General features: G+C 38.4%; 1 protein-coding gene across 1 annotated transcript in view; it reads left to right on the top strand.

The window, feature by feature from the left end:
* LOC105471518 (glutamine and serine rich 1) overlaps positions 1 to 27,505 on the top strand; it is an 82,108-nt gene that overhangs the window by 22,390 nt on the left and 32,213 nt on the right. Inside the window, exons 2-4 of the mRNA XM_071074896.1 lie at positions 14,883 to 14,995; positions 15,683 to 15,844; positions 19,761 to 23,450. Of these exons, the coding sequence (XP_070930997.1) occupies positions 14,883 to 14,995; positions 15,683 to 15,844; positions 19,761 to 23,450 (3,965 nt within the window). The remainder of the gene's footprint in view (positions 1 to 14,882; positions 14,996 to 15,682; positions 15,845 to 19,760; positions 23,451 to 27,505) is intronic.

Raw genomic sequence — 27,505 nt, 5'->3', positions numbered from 1 at the left:
AGGCATGGTGTCACACGTCTTTGGTCCCAGCTACTCAGGAGGCTGATGTGGGAGAATTGCTTGAGCCTGGAAGGTCACACCTAGGATGAGTTATGATCACACCACTGCACTCCAGCCTGGACAACAGAGCAAGACCCTGTCTCAAAAAAGTATAAATTTAACTCTTACTAAAATTCTTGAGATGCTCTTGATTCCCTTGAAGATAAAATGTGAGATCCTTATTTTGGTATATAATATTCCATTGTTTGATTCCCGTCTACCTCATATCCCTATTCTCCAATACAACCATGCTGAATTACTACAGTTCTAATGTGCCATGTTAGGAATATTTCTAGGTCTTCGTATATGTGATTTTGTCTCCTTGAAACCTTCTTTTTCTTTCCTTGGATAATTTCTCCTCTTCCTTTGTTTTGTTTTGTTTTGAGATGAAGTCTCGCTTTATCCCCCAGGCTGGAGTGCAGTGGCTCCATCTCAGCTCACTGCAAGCTCCGCCTCCCGGGTTCACAGCATTCTCCTGCCTCAGCCTCCTGAGTAGCTGGGACTACAGGGGCCCGCCACCACGCCCAGCTAAGTTTTTGAATTTTTTTTAGTAGAGACGGGGTTTCACCATGTTAGCCAGGATGGTTTCAATCTCCTGACCTTGTGATCTGCCCACCTCAGCCTCCCAAAGCGCTGGGATTACAGGCATGAGCCACTGCGCCCGGCCTCTCCTCTTCCTTTTAATACTCAGTTGTCATGTCCTAGAGGAAGTCTTCCCAGATTGTGTTATGTTTATTTACTTATGCTGTTTTATTTCTCTAGTCCCTAGCATAACACTTGGCAGTCAATAAATGTCATTTGTATAAATGCAGACCTCACCTTTAGATGCAATAATAATAGCATTGATTCAGCATTCATTATGTGCCAGTTGCTGGACTGTGCTAGTTGCTGCTGACCATATATGCTTTATTGTTTATTCTCACAACAACTTGATGAAAGTAGGTGTTACTATTACCCATATTTTACTGTTGAGGAAACGGAGACTTGGTTAAATCTAACTAATTATCTGTGTGGCTAGCCTCTAAGTCACAGAATTTATATAGAACTGGATTTGAATCCTGTAGCTTTGTTTGCAGAGCTGTGCTTTTATACAGCTGTTACACAGTTGTTTCAAAGTTCCCTAGTTTATTTTTTAAAATTCATGATAAATAATTTCTTTTTTTTTTTTTTTTTTTTTTGAGATGGAGTCTCGCTCTGTCACCCAGGCTGGAGTGCAGTGGCTGGATCTCAGCTCACTGCAAGCTCCGCCTCCCGGGTTTACACCATTCTCCGGCCTCAGCCTCCCGAGTAGCTGGGACTACAGGCGCCCGCCACCTCGCCCGGCTAGTTTTTTGTATTTCTTAATAGAGACGGGGTTTCACCGTGTTAGCCAGGATGGTCTCGATCTCCTGACCTCGTGATCCGCCCGTCTCGGCCTCCCAAAGTGCTGGGATTACAGGCTTGAGCCACCGCGCCCGGCCAATAATTTCTTAATAAGAGCTGATTATTCTTAGGCTACATGTTTTTACTTTTAACTTACCAAACTGGATTAACTAAAACAAAATAAAGATTTAAAAATATTTGGCATTTAGGTATGAATGGGATAGGTATATGCTAGAGTTCCGTGCAGACTTAATTCAGTGGACTTAGTGTTTATTTCTGTTCAGATTTTATACCAAAGAATACTGTGTGCTAAATGAAGTAAAAATATTAACTGAGAATATTAGAACTACAAAGAACATTAGGCTTTATAAGTAGGAAAACAAGTATTCTACAAGAGTATGTATTTTGCTCAAAGTCTTGTAGCATTTATTTGCAGAAGCAGGACTGGAATTTGGGGCTCCTAACTTCCAATCCAGAATATTTATCTTTCTCACCTGTGAAAAGCTGATATACCTAAAACTGTAACAATATTTTCAAAGCTTGAAGAGAATTCTATTTTTATTACATTCTAGGCATTAGTGACCAAATTATTTAACACAAAAAGGACAAAGTGATATGACTCCTTAAGGCAAAATCATTTATTCAGTGTTTAAGTAACTTATTACTTGTGTGCAAGTACTGGTTTGTTTTCTCAGATTTAACGTATTTTATGAAACATTTGCTAATTGATTTTTAAACCTGGAATGTGTTTTATTTCTTACGCATCAAGGAGTAGGTTTATATGTTATTCATATCTGGATATGAACCATAAGAGCACATATTTAAAAGCATTTTATCTTACAGTCATATACTGTCTTCACTGCATGAGTGGACATTTTAGATGAATTTTTTTGCCTTGGCTATATCTGCTTTAGAAATTAATTTTCTTTGTTATAGTGAAGTTGACTAAAAAATGTTCACACTTAAACAGTATAGAAAGTGATAACCAGATAACTAATCTTTGCTGGTTTGTTTTAGTTTTTTGTTGTTGTTTTTGTTTTTGAGATAGTCTCACTCTGTTGCCCAAGCTGAAGTGCAGCAGCCCGATCACAGCTACCTGTAGCCTTGACCTGCTGAGCTCAAGCCATCCTCCCACCCTAGCCCCCTGAGTAGCTGGGACCACAGGTGCCACTATGCCCAGCTAATTATTTTTTGTAGAGATGGAGTCTCACTATGTTGCCCAGGCTGATCTTGAATTACTGGACTCAAACAGTCCTCCAGCCTTGGCCTCCCAAAGTGCTGGGATTATAGGTGTGAGCCACTGCACCTGGCCTGTTTTGGTTTTTTGAGGAAATTATAAATTTTTTAAAAATGTGACAGTGACTGAAAGAAGATGATACTTCCCTTTGCAAAATTCTAACCTTCCTTGTCCTCAATTTCATACCTTATTCATGAGTGTGTGGGGAGGAGATGGAAGATTTGTTTTATGCTAGGCTGGGAATATGAAGATTGAAACTTCGTTCATTTGGTTCATTCTTCTCTAGGCTTTAGCTGAGGTAATACTTGGAGTATGTAAGGTGATGGTAAAAGTTTACTATTCTCTCCCTACCATGACTACCCAGGGCTTGGGGATTAAGAAGGGCTATGCTGGGCCACCATAGGTCCTATCTTACATAAACGTACATATATTCAAAGAAGAGTCTGTACTGGTCCAAACGTGGGAATTAGAAATCAAGACCATGTTTTGAGGCATGCTTTTTCCTTTTAGGATTACAAAAAAGAAATTCTGGCTTTTGTTTAAAAAATAAGCAATCTCAACAGACCAGTGACTATCAGGTTATTATTCCTGGGATTAATACCTTCTGAAATGGATTTTAAAACCATAAAGCATACAGATTTTTAAAAAACATTATTATGTGGGATATGGAGATGGGCCAACCATAAGAGATTGAACACATGCATGACAGCAAGGCTTATCTAGAAACCACCTTCTTATTTGGTAGTGTTGCATAGTTCATGAAAAATTAAAAATGATCACTAAGGTTGGATGAATATAATTTTTTTTTTTGAGATGGAGTTTCACTCTTGTTGCCTAGGCTGGAGTGCAGTGGCATGATCTCTACCTCCCAGGTTCAAGCAGTTCTCCTGCCTCAGCCTCCTCAGTAGCTGGGATTACAGGCATGCGCCACCACACCTGGCTAATTTTGTATTTTCAGTAGAGACAGGGTTTCTCTATGTTGGTCAGGCTGGTCTCCAACTCCCGACCTCAGATGATCCACCTGCCTCAGCCTCCCACAATGCTGGGATTACAGGCATGAGCCACTGCACTCGGCCAGATGAATATAATTTTTATTGATATAATTTACATGGATAAGTGACCATTTTAAAGCATACAATGCCATAATTTTTAGAATATTCACAAGGTTGTACAGCCATCACTATTATCTAATTTCTAGAACATTTTCATTACCTAATAAATAAACACATACCCAGTAGCAGCCTTTTCTAGTTTCCCCTCTCACCAGTCCTTAGCAAATACAGTAATCTGTCTCCATGAATTTGCTTATTTGGGACATTTCATATATAGCCATGCATCACTTGACAAAAGGGGTATGTTCAGAAAAATGTGTCGTTAGGCAGTTATATGACTGTGCAAACATCTTAGGGTATACTTACACAAACCTAGATGGTGTAGCCTACTACACACCTAGGCTATATGGTATAGTCTGTCAATCCTAGGCTACAAACCTGTACAGCATCTTACTGCACTGAATACTCTAGGCAGTTGTAATACAATGGTAAGTATTTGTGTATCTAAACACACCTAAACATAGAAAAGGCACAGTAAAAATAAGGTATTATAAGTTGTACATATAGTCTATTGATTGAAACATTGTTATGTTGGGCTTGACGCTTTTTTTTTTTTTTTTTTGAGATGGAGTCTCAGAGTCTCGCTCTGTTGCCCAGGCTGGAGTACAGTGGCGTGATCTCTGCTCACTGCAACCTCCGCCTCCCGGGTTCAAGCAATTCTCCTGCCTCAGCCTCCTGAGGAGCTGGCACATGCCATCATGCCTGGCTAATTTTTGTATTTTTAGTAGAGACGGGGTTTTGCCATGCTGGCCAGGTTGGTCTCAAACTCTTGACCTCAGGTGATCTACCACCTTGGCCTCCCAAAGTGCTGGGATTACTGGTGTGAGCCACCATGCCCGGCCAGGCATAACTCTAAATGGAATTATATGTGGTCTTTTGTGTTTGGCTTCTTTCATTTAGCATAGTTCTTTCTGATTCCTCCAGGTTGTAGCCTGTATCAGTATTTCATGCCTCTTCGTGGGTGAAAAATATTCCAGTGTTTGATACATCACATTTTGTTTATTCATTTATTAGTTTTTGCACATTTGGATTGTTTCCACCTTTTGACTATTATGAATAATGTTGCTATGAACATTTATGTACAAGTTTTTGTGTGAACATGTTTCCATTCTCATGGGTATATACCTAGGAGTAGAGTTGCTGGGCCATGTGGTAATGATGTTTAACTGTTTGAGGGAGGCATGAGATTTTATTAATATTTTCTTAATTCAGTTAACTACTATTGCTTTATTCACAGCTAATTTTATGTCAAATGTAATCTTTATCCCATTGCACATAAGATACCAAAAAACCCTATTTTATGGCCAGGCGTGGCGGCTCATGTCTGTAATCCCAGCACTTTGGGAGGCTGAGGCGGACGAATCACTTGAGGTCAGGAGTTCAAGACCAGCCTAGCCAACATGGTGAAACCCCATCTCCACTAAAAATACAAAAATTAACTGGATGTGGTGGCACAGGCCTATAGTCCCACCTACTTGGGAGACTGAGGCAGGAGAATCACTTGAACCCCAGAGGCGGAGGTTGCAGTGAGCTGAGATCGTGCCACTGCACTCCAGCCTGGGTGACAGTGTAAGACTCTGTCTCCAAAAAAAAAAAAAAAAAACCCCACCATTTCTCTGTATTGCTCTTTGTGACTTATGATGTAGAGCTCTCTTGATTTGTGCTTCAATAATTAACATCATTAGATGGTAGCTCAAGTAGGTTTTGGCCTTATATGAAATCCTGATATAATGCCTAAAATTAATAATATTAAGTCTCAGATAATTCAGTTTTTAATTAGCATGGACTGACCTACTGGCTTAATCTTTCATTTCTGAGTCCCTAGTCCTTAGCAGAATGCCTGCCTAGTCAAGTAGGCACTCAGTAAAAGTTTGAGAGATGATTCAGCTCTAACTTGAAGGTGATTTCTCTTCCAAAACTGTACATGGGTTGTAATTATTTATGAGTACCTACTGTGTACCACATACTATTCTGGGTGCTTGGGATGTACCAGTGAATAAAGCAAAGGCTCTGTCCTGAAGGAGTTTACCTTTCAGTGCATACTGGGCAAACTAGCACACTATATATAGTATGTTGAGTATTAATGCATGGAGAAAAATAAAGAGGGTTAGGGCATGTGGAGAGAGAGGACAGAGTAAGGATGTTGTTTTATATGAAGTAGTCAGGGAAATCTTGAGTGAGGTGAAATTTAAGCAGAGACCTAAGGGGAAATGAGGAGTGAGTTTGAGGGATGAGGCAAGAGACCTGTGTGGCTGGAGTAAAAAATAGGAGCTAAAATCAGAAGTGTAAGGGAGCAGCAACTAGATCATGTAGTGCCTTGAGAACTTTGTAAGAAGTTGTGGCTCTTACTTGTGAGGTGGGAAGCCGTTGGAAAGTTTTTCGTGATTTGATTTTACCTTTTTAAGAGAATGACTCAGGCTGAGGAGGAGGGGAAGGAGGGGCAAGAGCAGAGGCAAGGAAACCACTTAGGTGTAATAATTCCTTGCCTGTTCAAGAAGTGACTGGAGTTAGCAAAGATTTGTAAGGAACACCCTCTTCGTCCGGAAAACCCTGATATTTATAAATTAGATCAATAATTATTCTAACTCTTAGGAAGTTGTGTTTAGGTTTAGCATGGCTTACATTTTTTTAAATGTAGACTTCATTTTTGGAAACTGCTTTAGATTTACAGAAAAATCAGGAACATATTATAGAGTTCCCATACACGCCCCTCCCCCCCCAGTTTTCCCTATTATTGCCATCTTATATTGGTAGGGACATTTCTTACAATTAATGAACCAATATTAATACATTATTATTAACTGACACCTATAGTTTATTCAGATTTCCATAGATTTACTTAATGTCTTTTTCTGTCTCCTCTTACCTATAACAGTTTCTCCAGCTTAGTTTGTTTTTGTTGTTGCAGGTTTTTTTTTTTTTTTTTTGGAGACAGAGTCTTGCTCTTTCATCCAGGCTAGAGTTAAGTGGCATGATCACCTATGAACTCCTGGGCCAAAATGTGTAGCTGGGACTACAGGCAAGCACCACTATGCCTGGCAAATTTTTAAGTTTTTTAGAGACTGAGTATCGCTGTGTTGCTCAGTCTGCTATCAAGTACTCCTCCGGCCTCAACTTCTTTTTACTTTGCTTTTGATAACCATCACAGTTTTCAGAAGTACTGGGCAAGTATTTTGTAGGACACCCCTCTTTTGGAATTTGCCTAATGTTTTTTCTTTTCGTGTTTAGACTGGTGTTACCGGTTTTGAGGAGGGAGACCACGGGGGCAAAGTGTCACTTTCATCACATCATGTCAGTGGTACATACTATCAATGTGATTTATCACTAATGATATAGGCCTTTATCACCTGGTCGATTCTCATCAGGTTTCTACATTGTAAAGTTACTCTTTTTTTTTCCACCTTTCAGTACTATACTCTTTGGAAAGTCATCATTGTGTGCAGTCCACACCTGCGTGGGGAGTAATGGTCTCCCTCCTTTAGGATAGAAAATCTACATAAATTAATTGGGAATTCCTCAAGGGAAATTTGTCTCTTCCTCTCTATTTATTCAATCATTTAATTATCAGTATGGACCCATGGATATATATTTTATACTTTGGGTTACAATCCAGTACTATTTTGTTGCTCAAAATGTTCCTGCTTTGGTCATTGGGAACTCTTTCAATTAGCTTGTGTGTTCCTTTGACATAAATGTCTTTTTTTCTCCCTTCTTTTCTGCCCCCTTTCTTTTTAGCACTTTCTTACTTTCTGGTACTACAAGATGCTCCAGACTCATCTTGTATATTTCCTGCCCCAGTACTAGAATCAGCCATTTCTCCAAGGAGCCTCGATTCCTTTTTCTTGGAGAATGGTGTGAGAAACCCATCTGGGTACTGGGTATGTTCTTTGCTGCTGGAGTGTCATTGCTTCTGGGCTCTGTCCACCAGAGTAAGGAAATACACATGTAGCCTGTTTTAATATAGAGAATGATTGCTATGATCATTTTAAAAGCATATAAAATTGTAAGAGTATTTTGAAAATAACAGTTGGGCATTTGGGTTTTTGTATTAAGGGATTTCTACATTGCGCTTTGAGTAGCAAAAGAATGAAGCTGGACTCCTACCTCACCATATAAAATAATTAATTTGAAATGGATCAGTCATCCTAAATGTAAAAGCTAAAACTAAAAAGAGAAAACATGGGCATAAATCTTCATGACCTTGGATTGCAAGTTATTCCTTAGATATGCTATCAAAAGCATGAGTGAAAAGGAAAAAATAAATTGGACTTCAAAATAAAAACTTTTGTGCTGTACCTGGTACCATCAGAAAGTGAAAAGATAACCAATGAATGGAAAACAATGTTTAAAATAATAGATTTTTCAGGGACTTGTATGCAGCATATTTAAAGAACTCTTGTACTTTAATAATAAAAAGATAACCCAGTTAAAATATGAGCAAAGCATGTGAATAGAACCTTGTCCAAAGAAGATGCAAGTGGTCAATAAGCACATGCACAGATGCTCTACATTATTAGTTATCATGAGGTAAATGCAAATCAGAACCACTCCACACCTGTTAGGATGTCTATTATAGATAATGAGAAATATAGATAATAAATATTAGTGAGAATGTTGAGAAATTATAACTTACACTTTGCTGGTGGGAATGTAAAATGGTACAGCCACTTTGGAAAACAGTTTGGCCATTTCTCAAAATGTTAAACATGAAGTTTTCATTTGACCCAGCAAATTCATTCCTGGATATATATACCCAAGAGAAATTAAAAACATACATCTATGCAAAAACTTGTACATGAATATTCATAGCATTGTCATGATAGCCCCAAAGTAGAAACAACCCAAATGTCCATCAGCTGATGAATGGATAAACAAAATGTGGTATATTCATACAACAGAATATTCAGCCCTAAAAAGGAATGAGGTACTGATATATCCATGTTGTAACAAGGTGAACCTTGAAAACATATTTAGTGAAAGAAGCCAGTTATAAAAGGCCACATGTAGTATGATTCAGTTTTTATGAACTGTTTTGAATAGGCAAATCCATAGAGACAGAAGGTAGATCAGTGATTGCCAGAGGCTGAGAAGAGGAGGGAAATAGGACCAAGTGCTCATGGATACATGTTTATTTAGGGGGTGATTAAAATATTCTAAAATTACATTGTGGTGACAGTTGCACAAGTCTGAATATTCTAAAAACCACTGATTAGCATACTTTAAAAGGGTGACCTTTGTGGTATGAAAATTGTATTCCAAGTTTGTTTTTTTACAAAAATATTTAGAACAGAATAGCAAAAGATACTTAGGGATAAATTTAACAAAGTACATGTAAGAATTATACACTAAACACTACAAAAGATTGTTGAGAGAAATTAAAGACCAGAAGCAGCTATACTGTATTCATGGCTGAAAAGATTCAGTACTTTTAAGATGGTATAGTTTTTCCCAAATTGGTGTTTAGATTCAATGCAGTTTTTTTGTTGTCATAGAAATTGACAAGCTAACTCAAATGTATGTGGAAATACCTAGCACAGCAAAACAGTTTTGGAAAAAGAACAAATTTGGAAGATTTGTGTTATTGAATTGAAGACACTATAAATACAATTGTATAAAAATATAGTTATTTGTGGATTGATTTATATGAACAGACATTGGTCAGTATAATACTATAGTCAAGAAATAGAAACCCAAATATATGGTTTATTGATTTTTGACAGAGGTGCCAAGACAATTCAATAGGTAAAGAATAATCTTTTCCATATATAGTGTTGGAACCATTGCACATTGAAATTTTTAAAATGAGTATCAACACTTTACACCACATATAAAAAATTAACTCCGAATGGATTATAGCCCTGAATGGAAAAGTTGATAGTATAAAACTTCCAGAAGAAAACACAACAGAAAATCTTTGAGGTCTTAAACTTAGACAAAGATTTCTTAGGTACAGCACCAAAAGTACAGTAGGTAAATTAAAAACTGATCAAAATTAAGAGCTTTTGCCCTTCTAAAGATACTGTTACAAGAATGAAAGCTACTGGGTGGGAGAAAATATTTGCAAAACATAACTGGCCAATAATTTGCTCCAGAATATATAAGCAACTCTCAAAACGCAATAATAGAAAACAACCCAATAAAAATGGGCAGAATATTTCAGTAGTACTTTTACTAAAGATTTCTACATGGCAGATGGTGAGATATTTATTGCACATCAATTAGAATGGCTTTTTTTTTTTTTTTTTTTTTTTTCCAGCCAGAGTCTCACTCTGTCGCCCAGGCTGCAGTGCAGTGGTATGATTTCGGCTCATTGCAACCTCTGGCTTCCCAGGTTCAATTGGTTTTCATGCCTCAGCCTCCTGAGTAGCTGGAATTACAGATCTATGCCACCATGCCTAGCTAATTTTTGGATTTTTAGTAGAGATGGGGTTTTGCAATGTTGGCCAGGCTGGTCTTGAACTCCTGACTTCAAGCAATCCACCCAACCTCAGCCTCCCAAAGTGCTGGGATTGTGAGCCACCACACCCAGCCTAATTTTTTTCTTTTTTTAAAGTAACAACTTACAAACTAACAATACCTAGGGCCCACATGGATGCAGTTACTAGACATACATTAGTGGTGGAAATGTAATATGTTATAACCACTCTGGAAAACATACAGTTTATCTGAGTTAAACATACATTACTGTATAACTCAGTCATCTCCCTACTCAAGTGAAATTAAAACTTACGTTCACACAAAAACTTAATGCACATGGGTATAGCACCTATATTCATGATTGCCCCAGATGTCTCTCAACTGGTGAGAAGGTTTTAGAAAACAAACCAACCGGCCAGGCGTGGTGGCTCACGCCTGTAATCCCACACTTTGGGAGGCTGAGGCGGGCGGATCATGAGGTCAGGAGATCAAGACCATCCTGGCTAACATGGTGAAACCCGGTCTCTACTAAAAATACAAAAAATTAGCCGGGCGTGGTGGCAGGCGCCTGTAGTCCCAGCTACTCGGGAGGCTGAGGCAGGAGAATGGCAGGAACCTGGGAGGCGGAGCTTGCAGTGAGCCAAGATTGCATCACTGCACTCCAGCCTGGGTGACAGAGAGAGACTCCGTCTCAAAGAAAAACAAAAACAAACAAAAAAAACCAACCTTTGGTGCATCCATGCAATGGAATACTGCTCAGCAATAAAAAGGAATGAATCACTGATAGAAATAACACATAGATGAATCTCAGAGGTGTTACACTAAGTGAAAAGTGAGACACAAAGACTACATATTAAATGATTCCATTTATGTGACATTTTGGAAAAGGCAAAATCACAGAAGCAGAAAACAGATCTGGGGACTTGGTGGTAGGATGGGCTTACTGCAGAGAGACGGGGAATCTTTGTGGTGATGGAGGTGTTCTCTCCCTTGGTTTTTGTGGTTTGTTTATGCAGGTATCAGAACACACACTAGAGGGCCAGGCGCAGTGGCTCACTCCTATAATCCCAGCGCTTTGGGAGGCTGAGGTGGGCAGATCACCTGAGGTCGGGAGTTCAAGACTACCCTGGCCAACATGGCAAAACCCTGTCTCTACTAAAAATACAAAAAAATTAGCCTGGCGCAGTGGTGCGTGCCTGTAATCCCAGCTCCTCAGGAGGCTGGGGCAGGAGAATTGCTTAAACCTAGGAGGTGGAGGTTGTGGTGAGCCGAGATCGCACCACTACGCTCCAGCCTGGGCGACAGAGTGAGACTCTTGTCTCAATAAAAAAAGACCAGGCACGGTGGCTCACGCCTGTAATCCCAGCACTTTGGGAGGCCGAGGCGGGTGGATTACGAGATCAGGAGATCAAGACCATCCTGGCCAACATGGTGAAACCCCGTCTCTACTAAAATACAAAAAATTAGCCGGGTGTGATGTGGGTGCCTGTAGTCCCAGCTACTTGGGAGGCTGAGGCAGGGGAATCGCTTGAACCCGGGAAGTGGAGGTTGCAGTGAACTGAGATCACACCACTGCACTCCAGTCTGGTGACAGAGCAAGAAAAAAAAAAGCCCCAGAAAAGGTGAATTCTACCCATGCAAATTATACCTAATTTTTAAAAAGTGAAAATATGAAAAATTTGAATCTTGAACTTTACCTCACACCATACCCACAAAAAAATCTCAAAATGAGTCACAGACCTAAACATAAAAGCAAAAACATTAAAACTTATAAAACATAAGAGAGTATATTATATGACTTTGGGTTGGTGAAGATTTCTTAGGACACCAAAAGCACAAACTATAAAACAAAATATCTTGATAATTCACATTGAGCAAAAATTAAAACCTCATTATTTAAAGACACTGGAGGCCAGATGTGCTGGCTCACACCTGTAATCCCAGCACTTTGGGAGTCCAAGGTGGGTAGATTGCTTGCTTTAGTCCAGGAGTTCCAGAACAGCCTGGGCAACGTGGACAAGCCTTGTCTCTACAAAAAGTTAGCCGGTGGTGGTGGCGCATGCCTATAGTCCCAGCTACTCAGGAGACTGAGGAGAGAATCACCTGAGCCTAGGAAGTTGAGGCTGCAGTGAGCCATGATCATGCCACTGCACTCCAGGTTGGGCGACTGGAGTGAGACCCTGTCTCAAAAAAAGAGAAGGAAAAAAAAAAGGAATAAAGAAATAAAGACACTGGAAAATGAAAGAGAATGAAAAGGCAAGCCAATAGACTGGGAGAAAATACTCCCAATACATATATTTGACAATGAATTTTGATCCAGGATATGTAAAGAACTCTTAAAACCCAATAAGAAGGGAAACAACCCAGGTTTGGTTTTTTTTTTAGATTCAGGAGGTACATGTGCAGGTTTGTTACAGTATGATGCTGAAGTTTGTAATACAAATGATCCTGTTACTTGGGTACTCAGCATAGTAGCTGACAGTTTGATTTCCAGTCCTTACCCCACTTCTTCCCTCCTCTAGTAGCCCCCAGTTTCTATTATCGCCATCTTTCTGTCCGAGTACCCAATATTTAGCTCCCACTTATTAGTGAGAACATGTGGTATTTGGTTTTCTGTGCCTGCATTAATTTGATTAGGATTATAGCCTCCAGCAGCATCCATATTGCTTCAAAGGACATGATTTTGTTCTTTTTAATGGTTGTGTGGTATTCTAAGATGTTTGTGTACCACATTTTCTTTATCCAGTCAACTGCTGATGGCATCTGGGTTGACTCCATGTCTTTGCTATTGTGAAAATGCTGCAATGAACATGCGAGTAAATGTCTGTTTGGTAGAATGACTTGTTTCCTTTTGGATGTATACCCAGTAATGAAATTGATGACAACTTAGATCTTTAAAAAGGGCTGAAGATTTGAATAAACTTCACAAGAGAAGCTAAAAGAATAGCCTTACAAACATACAGAAAGATGCACCTCCTCGTATGTTATCAGAGAAATGCAAATTAAGCCACAATGGGGTGAACCCACCTAGAATGGCTAAAATTAAGAAGACTGAAAAGATCAAGTATTGACGGATGTAAAACTACTGGAATGTTGATACTTCACTTTTTTTTTTTCTTGGAGACAGAGTCTTGTTCTGTCACCCAGGCTGGAGTACAATGGTGCAATCTCAGCTCACTGCAACCTCTGCCTCCTGGGTTCAAGCGATTCTCGTGCCTCAACCTCCAGAGTAGCTGGAATTAGAGACCTATGCTAGCATACCCAGCTAATTTTTGTATTTTTAGTAAAGATGGGGTTCTTCCATGTTGGCCAGGCTAGTCTCGAACTGCTGACCTCAAGTGATCCACCTGCCTCACCCTCCCAAAGTGCTGGGATTACAGGCATGAGCCACCACACCAGGCTGTGTTGCAGACGTTAGTAAGGACACATTACCTTAACCACTTCAAGCTCAGAATCATCAGTAATGAGACAAACTGACATCGTGTGCCTTCTCATGTGATGCAATAAGAAGTACACAACAGGCCAGGTGTGGTGGCTCATACCTGTAGTCCCAGCTACTTGGGAGGCTGAGGCAGGAGGATTGCTTGAGCCCAGGAGTTGGAGGCTACAATGAGCTATGATCCTGCTGCTGCACTCTAGCCTGGGCGACAGAGACCCTGTCTCTTAAGACAAATCCAGAATTTGGGACATCTTATAATTTAGTTGCCCTGGATTCTTCAAAAGTTCAAGGGATTAGGGATTAGGGGATGGGTGAAGGCACTGATACTAAGAGAAATAACCAAATGAAATCACTGAATTTTGATTGAATCCTAGTTAAAAAGAGCTTAAAACTTCTAGATGTTTGGCAACAATGGGGGAAACTGGAATATGACCTATATATTATATGATTATTGAATTAATGCTAAATGTGTTTAATAGTGATATCTGGTTATATAAGAATGTCCTTGTTCCTATGAGATGTACCTGATGATATCTCCCAAGTTATTTTCAAGTTGTTTAGCAAAAAAAAAGAAAAGTGTGTGTGTGTGTATACACAAAAATAAATGATGTTACAAAATCTTAATAGTTGTTGAATCTTAAGGGACAGGTATATGGGTGTTCATTGAAGTTTCGATTTTTTCTATGGGTTTAAAATACTCAAAAACATAATCTTTCCTTTCCAAGGGGAGGGGGTAAAAAATCTTGTTTTGGACTACTCTGATAATGTTTGAGCTTGAAGTTTTCTCAGTGAGTTATTGGGAAATAGTATTAATTCTTTTTTTGAATTATCTGTTATTCCATAGAATACTATAATTGGGTTATGGAGGTTATTTCATCTGGTCCTTTTTTTATACAGATGAAATTCGTCCAACAATAATTGAGTCACTTATTTAAATTACACTGTAAGCCAGAAGTAGAGCCTATACAATGAATTCAGCTCTCTGTTGTCCAGGATATTGCTTTTTCTGCTGTACCACATTACCTCTCCCAGTAAAAAGACTCTTGTTTGAGGTAGTTGAATTAAATAAAATACTGTGTATTATTTTTCTCCTAATGCATCTTAAATATATTTTCTCCATTGTGATAGTATCGTCAGACTGTGTTTGATCCACTAATCTATAGGTCAAGAAGTTGGTCAAAGGTTTCTACTACTTTTATAGTTGCTCTTCTAGAAGTTTTTTTTATCAAATGGTTTGGACTGTATATTTTGTTCACTGATTTTTAATGTCTTCTAGTTTAAGCTATGAAGAAGGACATCCCTCACACTCTGAAACAGATCTCCTTCAGAGACAGAGTTTTGCAGCCTCTCATCAGCTTCCTGGATATGCTCCCACACCTCAACCTACTGGTAACAATTCTCTTGTGAAATATACTATGAGTCTGGGTACATTTAGTGAATAAGAAGGAAAACCAATTTTCATGTGTTGGGTTCTGAATGTGTAGGACATACTCATGCCATGGGAAATGAAATGAGAGTATAAGCTTGTTTTTTGTTTTTATTTTTGACACTGCTCTGTTGGCCGGGCTGGAGTGCAATGGCGTGATCTTGGCTTACTGCAACCTCCACCTCCGGGGTTCAAGTGATTCTCCTGCTTCAGCCTCCCGAGTCGCTGGGACTACAGGCGCCTGCCACCATGCCCGGCTAATTTTTGTACTTTTTAGTAGAGATGGAGTTTCACCATATTGGCCAGGCTGGTCTCAAACTCCTGACCTTGTGATCCTTCCACCTCGGCCTCCAGAAGTGCTGGGATTACAGGTGTGACCTGCCGCACCCGGCCAAAGCTTTGGTTTTTACCAACAGGGAATATTTATATAATTAGTAAATTAAAAGATATTTTTTCATGTATCTTTGGAGATTTTAAATTATAAATATGCTTGGTCCAATTGATATGTTTACTATCAAAATAAAACTATTTGGGGTTGTAGAATGTTTTGGCCTCAATTTTCAGAAATTTTAAAATAGAGTCAGGAATATAATTTTATACAAGTACATATTTTTTTTTTACTTTGGGATATATTTTATCTTCAAATGTAGGTCTTTCTGGAATATTTGATACTAGTGTGAACAGTGCCAGCAGTAACACTAAAGAGTCTTCAGTGATGAATTTTCTGTCTACTGCTGAATCCCGAACTGCTCAGGCTGCTGCTTCAGGAACTACTCTCTTACCACAGTTCAGGGCTCCATCCTGGCAGACAGGTGATTCTCTGTTTTTAGAATTTTTAAGTCCTATAAAAATGCTGATGAAAAATATACATTTGATGGCCTTGTCATTGTAGCTGGGAGTTTTGTTACAATATTGATTTTCCACTGAACTCTAAGACCTGGAATTTTTCAAAATTTTCAGGTGAATAAAATTCAAGAATTTATTACTGGCAGAAATTTCGTTTTAGCATTCGACAAAAACTAATAAGTTGACATTGAGGGGTAGATAATGATTAAAGAAGGTCTGATATAAGGTTTATATCTAGCAATTACTTGTCTACTTGAAACAAGCAAATATTAAAATTTATTTTAGTGACTTCAAAATGGATAGGTGGTATAGTAAAAAAATTCTTGGGACTCATTTCATTGTTAGTGTTATATAAAGTTATCCTTAATTGGATAGATTAAATCATTAATAAGAGCCATTACAAGTTGATATTATGATGTGCCCATTTTCCAGCAATAATTACAAGGTCTATAATGTGCTTTTCTATTTCATTTTTCTTATTTTACTTTTCAACCGTTTCTCATCAAAAGTTATATCTATATATTTCTGTTTTTTGTGGTATGACAGGAATTTTTTTTTGGAGTTTTTTTTGAGTTTTGTTGTCTTAAAGAAGAAATGTCATAGTGTATTTGAGAATATGTTTTTAAGGGATAGCTATAGGAAATAGTATTTTAACATTCTCATGTAAATTCCACTAATAGAAGTTTCTCAGTATACCTTAGTGACATTTTTTTTCCTGCTTCTAAGGAGATAATTAATGATTTGGTGAAATAAAATATTTTAAAACACAGCTTTATTTTTACTGCCTGAAATAATTTTATATTTCATGTATTTTCCTATTAGTATATTAGTTAGATTTTCCTATCTATATATTAGTGCTGAAACTTGAGAGTTGAAGGAATTTTAAAACAAAAGAAAATCTGTTAATATTTCTGTGAAGTGTTTTTACTCTTGTGTAGTTTGTTTTTAAAGTTTTTTTGGCTTTTTAGGTTTCAATTTTGTTTTGTTTTGTTTTTTGAGACACAGTCTCACTCTGTCGTCCAGGCTGGGGTGCAGTGGCACAATCTTGGCTCACTGCAACCTCTGCGTCCTGGGTTCAAGTGATTCTTGTGCCTCAGCTGCCCGAGTAGCTGGGATTACAGGCATGCACCACCATGCCCAGCTAATTTTTATGTTTTTAGTAGAGATGGGGTTTCACCACATTGGCCAGGCTGGTCTCAAACTCCTGACCTCACGTGATCTGCCTGTCTTGGCCTCCCAAAAACGCCCGGCCTAGGATTCAATTTTTAACAATTCATTTTTACAATTATTTGTTAAATTGCATTGAACAATTCATTTGTATCTGATCCTATAATTGAATTGCATTCAGAAGGGCTTGGACTCTCAGGTTAGTAGGTAGAAGTTTTTTTATTTTTATTTTTTCAGAGCACGACTGATATTACTATCATATGGACATTTAAAAGAAATTTAATGGATTTTTGAGCACATTAAACTGGACCTAAACTAATGTACTCTAAATGGGAAATAAAAATGAAATTGAGACAAAAACATACACAACATATAAATATACCATTAGTTGGAAGAAGGTATTAGTGTGTTAGGATAAGGAACATCTTCTTTTGACATGTTTGAGATTATAATATGAGCATTAGATGCATTTCAAAATAGCTTCTGTGGGCATACTGTGGTGAATTTGCTAGCCTCTGTGACTCCCTTCTACATTAATCTAATAAATCATGCAAGTAAGTCAAGTAAGAAAGATCTTTTATCACTCTACTGGATAGAAGGATTTCAAGAAATAGAAGTTCCTTACCACCACTTTAAGCCCCAAATATTCTCTGTCCTTTCTAACTAGCCTCTTCCTCATTCTAGGCATAACTGTGATAGTGTCAGTCACCATGTAATTACAATTGGTTCTTTAAATATGATTTGATATATGTGACATAAAACACTTACCTCATAATAACCATTAAAACTGAATCCATTATTTGTAACTTTACATTTACTTAAATGTCAGTTCTTTATTGCTGTTTACTTATTATGTTTTAACGCCCCCCCCCCCCCCACCCCAGCACACACAAAAGAACAATAGGAGTTCTCTGCTAAAGAGCAGTAGAGTCAGTTGGTTGGAGTTTCATGAATATCACTTGACCCTCAGCAAGTTACATCACCAGTCAACCCCCGTTTCCTAATTGCTAGAACAAAGGAGTTGAACTATATTATCTCAAAAGACTACTCTAGTTCCTGTCAGTTTCAGTGTATTATTTTAAACATTTCTAAGTGTTATTTATTCTTTCAAGTGCCACTAGATATTTTCTATCTTTGTAGTAGTAATTCTTTTTGGATATTTAATGGAAAGTAGGAAAATATTTTTCAAAGAGCCAGAGAATTGTTTTCCCCATTTTTCCAAAAATGAAAAAAAAAATTTAATGGAAGTTCACATAAAACATTTAAATAGTAAAAAGGTATATAAAGTGGAAAGTGATAGTTTCTAACTTTTCAAAAAGGAATTAACAGTTTATTTATTTTTATTGGATATCCTTCTATGTCAAAACATATACATCCACCTTCATCAATGTTTATGGCAATAGTATTATTATTATGATATGCTATAATTATTTGATCCCTTGTTTATGGACTTTTTGTTGTTTCTACTTACTGTAAACAGTAATTATAATGAACATCTGGTACAAATATTTTTTGTATGCACTTATTTCTATGGAATAAATTTCTATAGAACTTTCAGATCACAAGGGTGTACCCATTTTTACTTTTGCTATATGTGGCTAAAATGCTGTCCTGAAATGTTAACAGTCTCTTTCTGACAGTACTTTATTAATTTCTGATCAACTTTTCATGATAAACATGCATCTGTTGTGATTGGGAAGTTGTTCATAGGAAGTCAAAGCTTGAAATGCAAGAGATTTTTAAAGTGAATATATTGTGGTAAGAGAAACTGCAGTTCACTGACTGGTTTTTTATATTTATTTATCATGTTAGATGTAGGCAAGTTAGTGTTTTTTTTTCCATTTTAATGTTATGTACATTTTAGTTTGTCCAGTGGTATTTTGCATTGGGACTTTGGGATAAATTAATCACTAGAGATAAGTACATTTTTACTGATTTCTTCATTTTCCTATGACCTTATCAAACTGCATATAAATTCTCTTATATAACAATTACAGATATGAATTGCTGATATCATTGTAACTTCATTTTTGCTCTATGAAAGCTAGCTAACCCAGGCGTGGTGGCTTGCACCTATAATCCCATCACTTTGGGAGACCAAGATAGGAGGATCACTTGTGCCCAGGAGTTCAAGATAGCCTGAGCAACATTGCAAGACCTCATATCTCTACAAAATTTAAAAATTAGCCAGGTTTGGGGGCATGACCTGTAGTCTCAGCTACTTGGGACACTGCGGCTGCAGTGAGCTATGATCACAACACTGCGCTCTAGCCTGGGCAACAGAGTAAGACCTTGTCTCTTTTTTTTCTTTTTTTTTTGAGACGGAGTCTCGCTCTGTCGCCCAGGCTGGAGTGCAGTGGCCAGATCTCAGCTCACTGCAAGCTCCGCCTCCCGGGTTTATGCCATTCTCTTGCCTCAGCCTCCCGAGTAACTGGGACTACAGGCGCCTGCCACCTCGCCTGGCTAGTTTTTGTATATTTTAGTAGAGATGGGGTTTCACCGTGAAGACCTTGTCTCTTAAGAAAAAAAAAGAGGATGGGAGTGGGAAGCTAGCTATTTTGAAATGTAATTTCAAAATTTACATGTAGAACTTACTGGTCAAGTTTTTCAGTCTTAAGACATTTTAATGGGTTATGTAAGTCACTACTATGAAAACATATATTAAAGTAATTGTTATCATAATTACATAAAAATCTTTGTGCCTTTTCTTTATAGGCATGCATTCTTCAGCAGCAACTGAGCTGTTTGCTACTGGACCTTTGCCAAGCACTGGAACACTTCCACCATCTCTCTCTGCTTATCAACATCCCACCACCTTCAGCAATAGAAACTTTGCTACCACTTCACCTTTGGTGCTTCAGGATTCAACTTTTAACACTACATCAAATGGAATTTTAAGTCATCATGACCCTTTGCTACAAATCAAGACTTCCCAGGGAACTGTTCCAACTGCTTTGGCATTTGAGCGCCTGGGCAGTTCTGTATTAAGTAACAGCATACCACCTCAGTCTTCAACATACCGCTCAGCTCAAGAGTCTGCACCCCATCTTTTACAACCTCAATTTAGTTTGTTGCCTTCAGCACTTGGGGGAGCCCAGCAGACTCCTCAAGCCTACAGTTCAACTCTCTTTACTAGTTCTACTGCTTCCATTGAAAGAGCTCTTCTTCGAGAATGTAGTGTTATCAAACACCATCAGCGGCCTTCAGGTACCCAGTCAATTCAGGCACAACTGACTGGTTCACAGCACTCCTTACATAGTTATCTATCAAATTCAAGTGTAGTTAATTTTCAGGAAACAACCAGGCAGTCTTTATCCTGTAGCCCAATTGGAGATTCCACTCAGGTGAGCAATGGAGGATTACAACAGAAGACCTCCCAGGTCTCAGTGGAACTTGCTCAGTCTTACTCATCTGCAATTCCATCATCAGGGTATCCTCCTTCTACTACAAAAGTAAAAAGCTGTTCTACAGAACAACCACTAACATCAACCAAGACCCCTAAACCTCAAAGTATAATTCCTCCTGTGCAAACACTAAGCTATTCCAAACCTTTACATAACCAGAGTTCTGTAATATCGGGCCAAGCACAAATTTATTCTACTGCGCAGCTACCAAGCCTTTTATCAGTCAGTCAGTCCCAAAATTATGGTTTAGTACAGCCACATAATGTGCCATCTATTGTTCATTCACAGGTTTATAGGTCCAGCAAGGTTGAAAAATTGCCACCCTTGTATAAAACATTGACTTTTTCTGGGTCATCTCAGACTATAACTCCTGAAAATCAGACGCTTAGTTACTCATCTAATCAGCAAGAGGTATTGTCTTCAGTTACAAATGAGAATTACCCTGCTCAAACAAGAGATCTGTCTTCAGTCAGTCAGTCTCAAAGTTACTCATCTGGTCATTCTCAGGGTTTATCACCAGTTAGCCAGACACAGGTTAGCTATTCATCTCAATCACAAGTTTTGTCAGTTGTTAGTCCTTCAGAAAGCTATGCTTCAGGGGAGTCCCTAACATTAACAGCCCCTTCTCTTTCTTATTCTTCTGCCTCTCGGGCTCAGAATTTGCCAGACTCTAGCCCGACCCAGAATTATATTTCTATGCATTCTTCTCAAAATGTTCAGACTCAAGAGTCATCATCTCCCCACTCCCAGAAGTTTTTGCCTGGTGTCCAGTCATCATCTTTTGCATCCTCTACTCATTGTCAGACATTACAAAATAACATAACTTCCCCTGACCCAAAGTCTTATGCTGAAAGAAAGCTTGACTCAGATGTGTATACATCTTCAAAGCAAGAAGATGGTTTTCCAATGCAAGAGTTACAGGTATTGCAGCCACAAGCATCTCTTGAGTCGTCAACCCAAAGGCTATCTGATGGGGAAATTAATGCTCAAGAATCAACTTATAAGGTGTCAAAGGCAGATGACAGATATTCTCAGAGTGTAATCAGAAGTAATTCCCGTCTTGAAGATCAAGTTATTGGGGTTGCTCTACAAGCGTCAAAGAAAGAAGAAAGCGTTGTTAGTTCAGTGACACAGCTTAACCAACAAATTGGCCAAGTCAGTAATGCAGCTACCCTTGATCTTAAGAATGCAACTAATTTAATACAGACTCCACAAATAAGGTTGAATACTAAAGACTTAAAGCAGCAGCATCCTCTTGTACTTAAGGTGCATGAATCCAAGGTCCAGGAACAGCACAATCAAATAATTAATGCTTCATCTCAGATTCAAATTCCAAATCATGCTTTAGGGCATGGCCATCAGGCATCTCTTCCTAATACACAGGTCCTTTTAGATTCTGCCTGTGATTTACAGATTCTTCAGCAGTCAATACTGCAGGCAGGTTTAGGTCAAGTAAAGGCATCTTTACAAGCACAGCGTGTTCAAAGCCCTCAACAAATAGTACATCCTTTCCTTCAGATGGAAGGTCATGTTATTCAAAGCAATGGCGATCATTCTCAGCAGCAACTCCATCCTCAAAATTCTGAAGTTATGAAAATGGACCTCTCTGAGTCTTCAAAACCGTTACAACAACATCTAACAACAAAGGGCCATTTTAGTGAAACAAATCAACATGACTCAAAGAATCAGTTTGTTTCTCTTGGATCGATGTGTTTCCCAGAGGCAGTGCTTCTTAGTGATGAAAGAAATATTTTATCAAATGTAGATGATATCTTAGCAGCTACAGCAGCAGCTTGTGGAGTTACACCTTCTGAATTTTCCAAGTCAACTTCAAATGAAACCATGCAGGCTGTTGAAGATGGTGATTCTAAATCTCATTTTCAGCAGTCGTTAGATGTCAGGCATGTGACTTCAGATTTTAACTCTATGACAGCTACAGTAGGAAAGCCACAGAATATAAATGATACTTCCTTAAATGGAAATCAGGTTACTGTGAACCTTTCACCAGTACCTGCCCTTCAGACAAAAATGACTCTTGATCAACAGCACATTGAAACACCTGGTCAAAATATACCAACTAAAGTAACTTCAGCAGCGGTTGGACCAAGTCATGAAGTCCAGGAGCAAAGTTCTGGCCCATTCAAGAAACAGTCTGCTACCAATCTTGAATCTGAAGAAGACAGTGAAATTCCTGTTGATAGTACATTAAATAATAACAGAAACCAAGAGTTTGTTTCTAGTAGTAGAAGTATAAGTGGAGAGAGTGCTACATCAGAGAGTGAATTTACCTTAGGGGGTGAGGACAGTGGTGTGTCAATGAACCCAGCTAGGAGTGCACTTGCACTGTTGGCCATGGCCCAATCTGGGGATGCAGTCAGTGTCAAGATTGAAGAAGAAAACCAAGATTTAATGCATTTTAACCTTCAAAAGAAAAGAACTAAAGGAAAAGGGCAAGTTAAAGAGGAAGACAATAGTAATCAGAAACAGCTGAAAAGACCTGCCCAAGGCAAACGCCAGAATCCAAGGGGAACAGATATATACTTACCATATACTCCTCCTTCCTCAGAAAGCTGCCATGATGGTTATCAGCATCAAGAAAAAATGAGACAGAAGATCAAAGAGGTGGAGGAGAAACAACCAGAAGTCAAAACAGGATTTATTGCGTCTTTCTTAGATTTCCTGAAATCTGGGCCCAAGCAGCAGTTTTCCACTCTTGCTGTACGAATGCCTAACAGGACTAGACGGCCAGGGACCCAGATGGTTCGTACATTTTGTCCCCCACCACTTCCCAAGCCTTCATCTACAACACCCACACCTTCAGTGTCTGAAACTGGCGGTAACAGTCCATCAGATAAAGTTGATAATGAACTTAAAAACTTGGAACATTTATCTTCATTTTCTTCTGATGAAGATGATCCTGGATGTAGTCAAGATGCTTATAAAAGCATCTCTACTCCCTTAACTACTTTGGATGCTACTTCTGATAAAAAGAAGAAAACAGGTAAAGTTTTAAAATTTAGATTCATAATTATTACTTTCTTCTTTTTCGGGCTATAGCTCACATTTTAAGCTTTTTTCACTTAAAGCAGGTCTGCAAGTATATTTTCAGGACAAAATGTATAGGTAGGTATCTTAAGGACTTTTTAAAAAAAATTTTCTTGCCTATAGGAAAGGTCTGGGTTTTAGGTTAAGTAGTTCTGATTTTTCTTGGCTTTTTGCCAAAGGCAGCATAATCTGTACAGTGTGCCATCCAGATTTCTCTAATCTGAGACATTGTGAGGTAATTGAGGCACTGTATCGTGGGTATTGCTGTAGTATAAACCTGATACATTTTCTTAGTTTGCCAATTTTATCTGAAGATTAACATTTTAGTATTAAATATGGTTATGTTTAAATATGTTGCAGTAGTCCAAGTGACAAATGATAGCTTTTTTCAGATGAGACAACAGGGATGTTACAGAGTTAAAATCTGAACCATTAAATATGGTTATATGCAGCATGCGTATAATAATTAAGATAAAATTTAAAAATTTTGTGCTGGCTCCAGATTATATACCCAAATCTTTGGGTATGTGTTTCACTTGACTCTGTGGCTAAGGGAGCTTTAGAGGAAATATTTTAAGAAGCATTGACTTTATATAAACAATTGGCAGTAAGTATGGAATTTTCTATTGTAAGAAACATGCCAAGGAAAAATTTATTTGTAACAATAATACAACTGCCACCTCTGTGCCAGGAACTAGTAGCAATGTTGTGAGATACACATTGTTATCTCCAATATACAGATGATATAACTGAGAATAAATGAATTATGTGGGCCCATACCCCTAGTAAGTGACAGAGCTGGAATCTGAACCCAGGTTTGTCTGGTTCTAGAGCCCACATTCTTTCTCAGCTCTTTAGGATAAATAGGGTGGTGCTTGAAGACTTAAACTTTGTTTTGTAACATACTTCCCAGCTTCTCTCTGGACTTGACTACCTTTAACTTCTTTTTTTTTTTTTTTTTTTTTGAGACGGAGTCTCGCTCTGCCACCCAGGCTGGAGTGCAGTGGCCGGATCTCAGCTCACTGCAAGCTCCGCCTCCCGGGTTCACGCCATTCTCCTGCCTCAGCCTCCCAAGTAGCTGGGACCACAGGCGCCCGCCACTGCGCCCGGCTAGTTTTTTGCATCCTTTAGTAGAGACGGGGTTTCACCGTGTTAGCCAGGATGGTCTCGATCTCCCGACCTCGTGATCCGCCCGTCTCGGCCTCCCAAAGTGCTGGGATTACAGGCTTGAGCCACCGCGCCCGGCCAACTACCTTTAACTTCTAAAGTGTTACGTGACAACTGGTATCCAAATAATCTGTTAGCATAAATATCTGATAATACATTTCTAAAGAATTCTCATTTCATTACACAGGGAAATTAACATGATAGAAAGTCAGTCTTAGATTCAAAGACATTACTACCATGGATGTGTCTAATCCTAGTACGGTTTTATAACGTCTCCCCCAATTCAGAGTGCTTTGCAATCACTATTCTATTCCCTCTTACATTCCCAGAATAAACCTTTTGTAATCTCGGTTCTAAAACATGAGTCTAAAACTAGTTTCTTCCAGACATATGTTATCTCATTTTTAGTTAAAATCATCACTGTCAACCCAATCCTTACTATTATGTCTTCGAAGTTCTCTTATCACCATCCCTGTTGCCTCATCTGAAAAAAGCTATCATTTGTCACGTGGACTACTGTAACTGACTACTCATTACAAACATTTTTTCTTTTTTTATTATTTTAAGAGACAGAGTCTTGCTCTGTCACCCAGGCTGGAGTACAGTGGTGTGATATTGGCTCACTGAAGCCTCAAACTCCTGGGCCCAGGCAATCTTCCTTCCTCAGCCTCCTGAGCAACTGGGACTACAGGCACATGCCACCAAGCCTGGCTAATTTTTAAAAAAATCTCTTGTAAAGATGGGATCTTGCTATGTTGCCCAGGCTGGTCTTGAACTCCTGGCCTCAAGCAGTCCTCCCGCCTTGGCCTCCCAAAGTGCTGGGATTATAGGCATGAACCACTGTGCCTGGCCTAGAATTTTTTCTCACCAGTCTGTATGCCAGTCCATCTTCCACATTATCAACAGATTCATCTTTATGAAAAAGGAAAGCTGATTGTTACTTCTGTTTCAAAATACCTCTATGCTTCATGGGAAAAATAAAGATTATATGTAAAAATTCATTTTTCCGTGTTTTACTCTTCTTTCCACCGTCCCTCTTCTGTGACAATTGAATTTTTCATTGTTTCTTGGATGTCTGTCCCCCTTCCACAGTTGTGAACCTTTGAACACATTTTTCTCTGTGTAGACTACTCTCTTCGCCAGTTTTTAGTCTAGAAGATACTTGCTGATCTTTAAAGACTATTTTCAAAGTCATGTTGTAGACATTTTTCCAGACAGAATTAGTGCTCCTATCCTTTCAATTCCCACAGCCCTTAAATGTCAATGAAAGCATTTACTTTTGTGTTTTAATGTGTTCATTTATATTTGCATATTTCATTAGAAAGTGAATTCCTTCAAGCTAGTGCAGGGTTATGGTTGAGAATTTAGGCTTTAGAGTTAAATCACCTTGGGTTCAACTTCTAGAATCATAGCTCTGTGACTTTAGGGCATGTTCCTCATCTGTAAAATAGGACATGGTGATACAGTCAGTATATATAGATATAGTCAGTATATAGTAACCTCTCGGGTTTTTGAAAGGACTCAGGGACATAAAGAACGTAATGTACAATCTGAGTCATTAATTGTAGTTATTATACTGTATTCATCTTTGTATTTGAAAGACCTGAAATGTAGCAGGTACTCGAATAATGAGTGAGGCTATGTAAAAGAAAAGTAGAACATTGAGGTGACCGTGAGTTAAAGTAGCCAGGTTTGGGTTTTAATTTTGTGAGTAGAATTCTGCGTTTTGCACATAGGTTGTACAGTCCCAAACAGTTAAAAATGAAGTCACAGAGATACGATGAGCCTGTGGTACTCCACATTTCACAGTTCCATGGTAAATAACTTAAAAGTGAGTATGTCTTCCACTGATGCCAGTTTCCAAATACTTGTAATATTTTTGTAACATAGGCTTGCTGTTAGTTTTTTTGTGGACTGCTGTAGCCATTCTAAGCATATGAAGATGTCTTAAGTTGCAGCTGTTTCCTCCTGTTTTTTGACTTTTAAATTATTTTTGACTTTAAATTATTCAGATGCCTAAAGGGCATATTCCTTGCTCTAAAATAATAAAGTTTTCTAGTTAAGTTTGTGATAAAATAATTATCTATAAAGTAAGAAATTTACATATTTACTTTCATTATAGGAGTTTGATTAAGAAAAAAAGAAAAAACTAATGGAACTGTATCTTGTATCAACAACATAAACTAAATCCTGGGCTCTTTTAGGCAAGATGGTGCACAGTTGTCTAACACTCTGAATTCTGTATTTGCATTAAAAAGACCAGTGGAATATAAAAACCCACCCCTAGTTTTGAATCCTGAAACGAGGGATGGGTGCTGTTTTCACCATTCCTTACTCCTTTCAGATTGAATTAAAGTTCAGTATAAAACTAGTTTTTGCATTACTAAAATGTTTCTGAACCTGTATCAAGTAATTTACTATTATCAAGTCAGTGGAAGCAGAATGTTAGAGTTATACAGTCTAGTTACAACTTGATTTCACTCAAAGTGACTGGTACATTTTTTCAAAATGAAGGCAAAGCTGACGAACAGCACTCAGCCCCGACTTCTTAGGGAAGCCATGGGTATGCAGAACAAACTGTTAAGGACACAAGTGACAGGCACCCAGATCTCAACAATGTAATGAAACCAAAATTGGTGTTTCCCTTCAGTTTTGTTTGCATCTCTGGATAAAATGGACTTGGCTGAAATGTGTTGAAAGCTTAAAAAAAAAATGTGTAATACCACTGTCAGTTTTCTGGGCTTCTTGAAGATCTTTTAAAACTTAAAATTTGGGGCCAGGCACGGTGGCTCACGCCTGTAATCCCAGCATTTTGGGAGGCCAAGGTGGGCGGATCACGAGGTC

This window comes from Macaca nemestrina, chromosome 12 (genome assembly GCF_043159975.1).
Source record: "Macaca nemestrina isolate mMacNem1 chromosome 12, mMacNem.hap1, whole genome shotgun sequence".
Lineage (NCBI taxonomy): Eukaryota > Metazoa > Chordata > Mammalia > Primates > Cercopithecidae > Macaca > Macaca nemestrina.
This window is presented reverse-complemented; position numbering and strand designations above follow the sequence as displayed.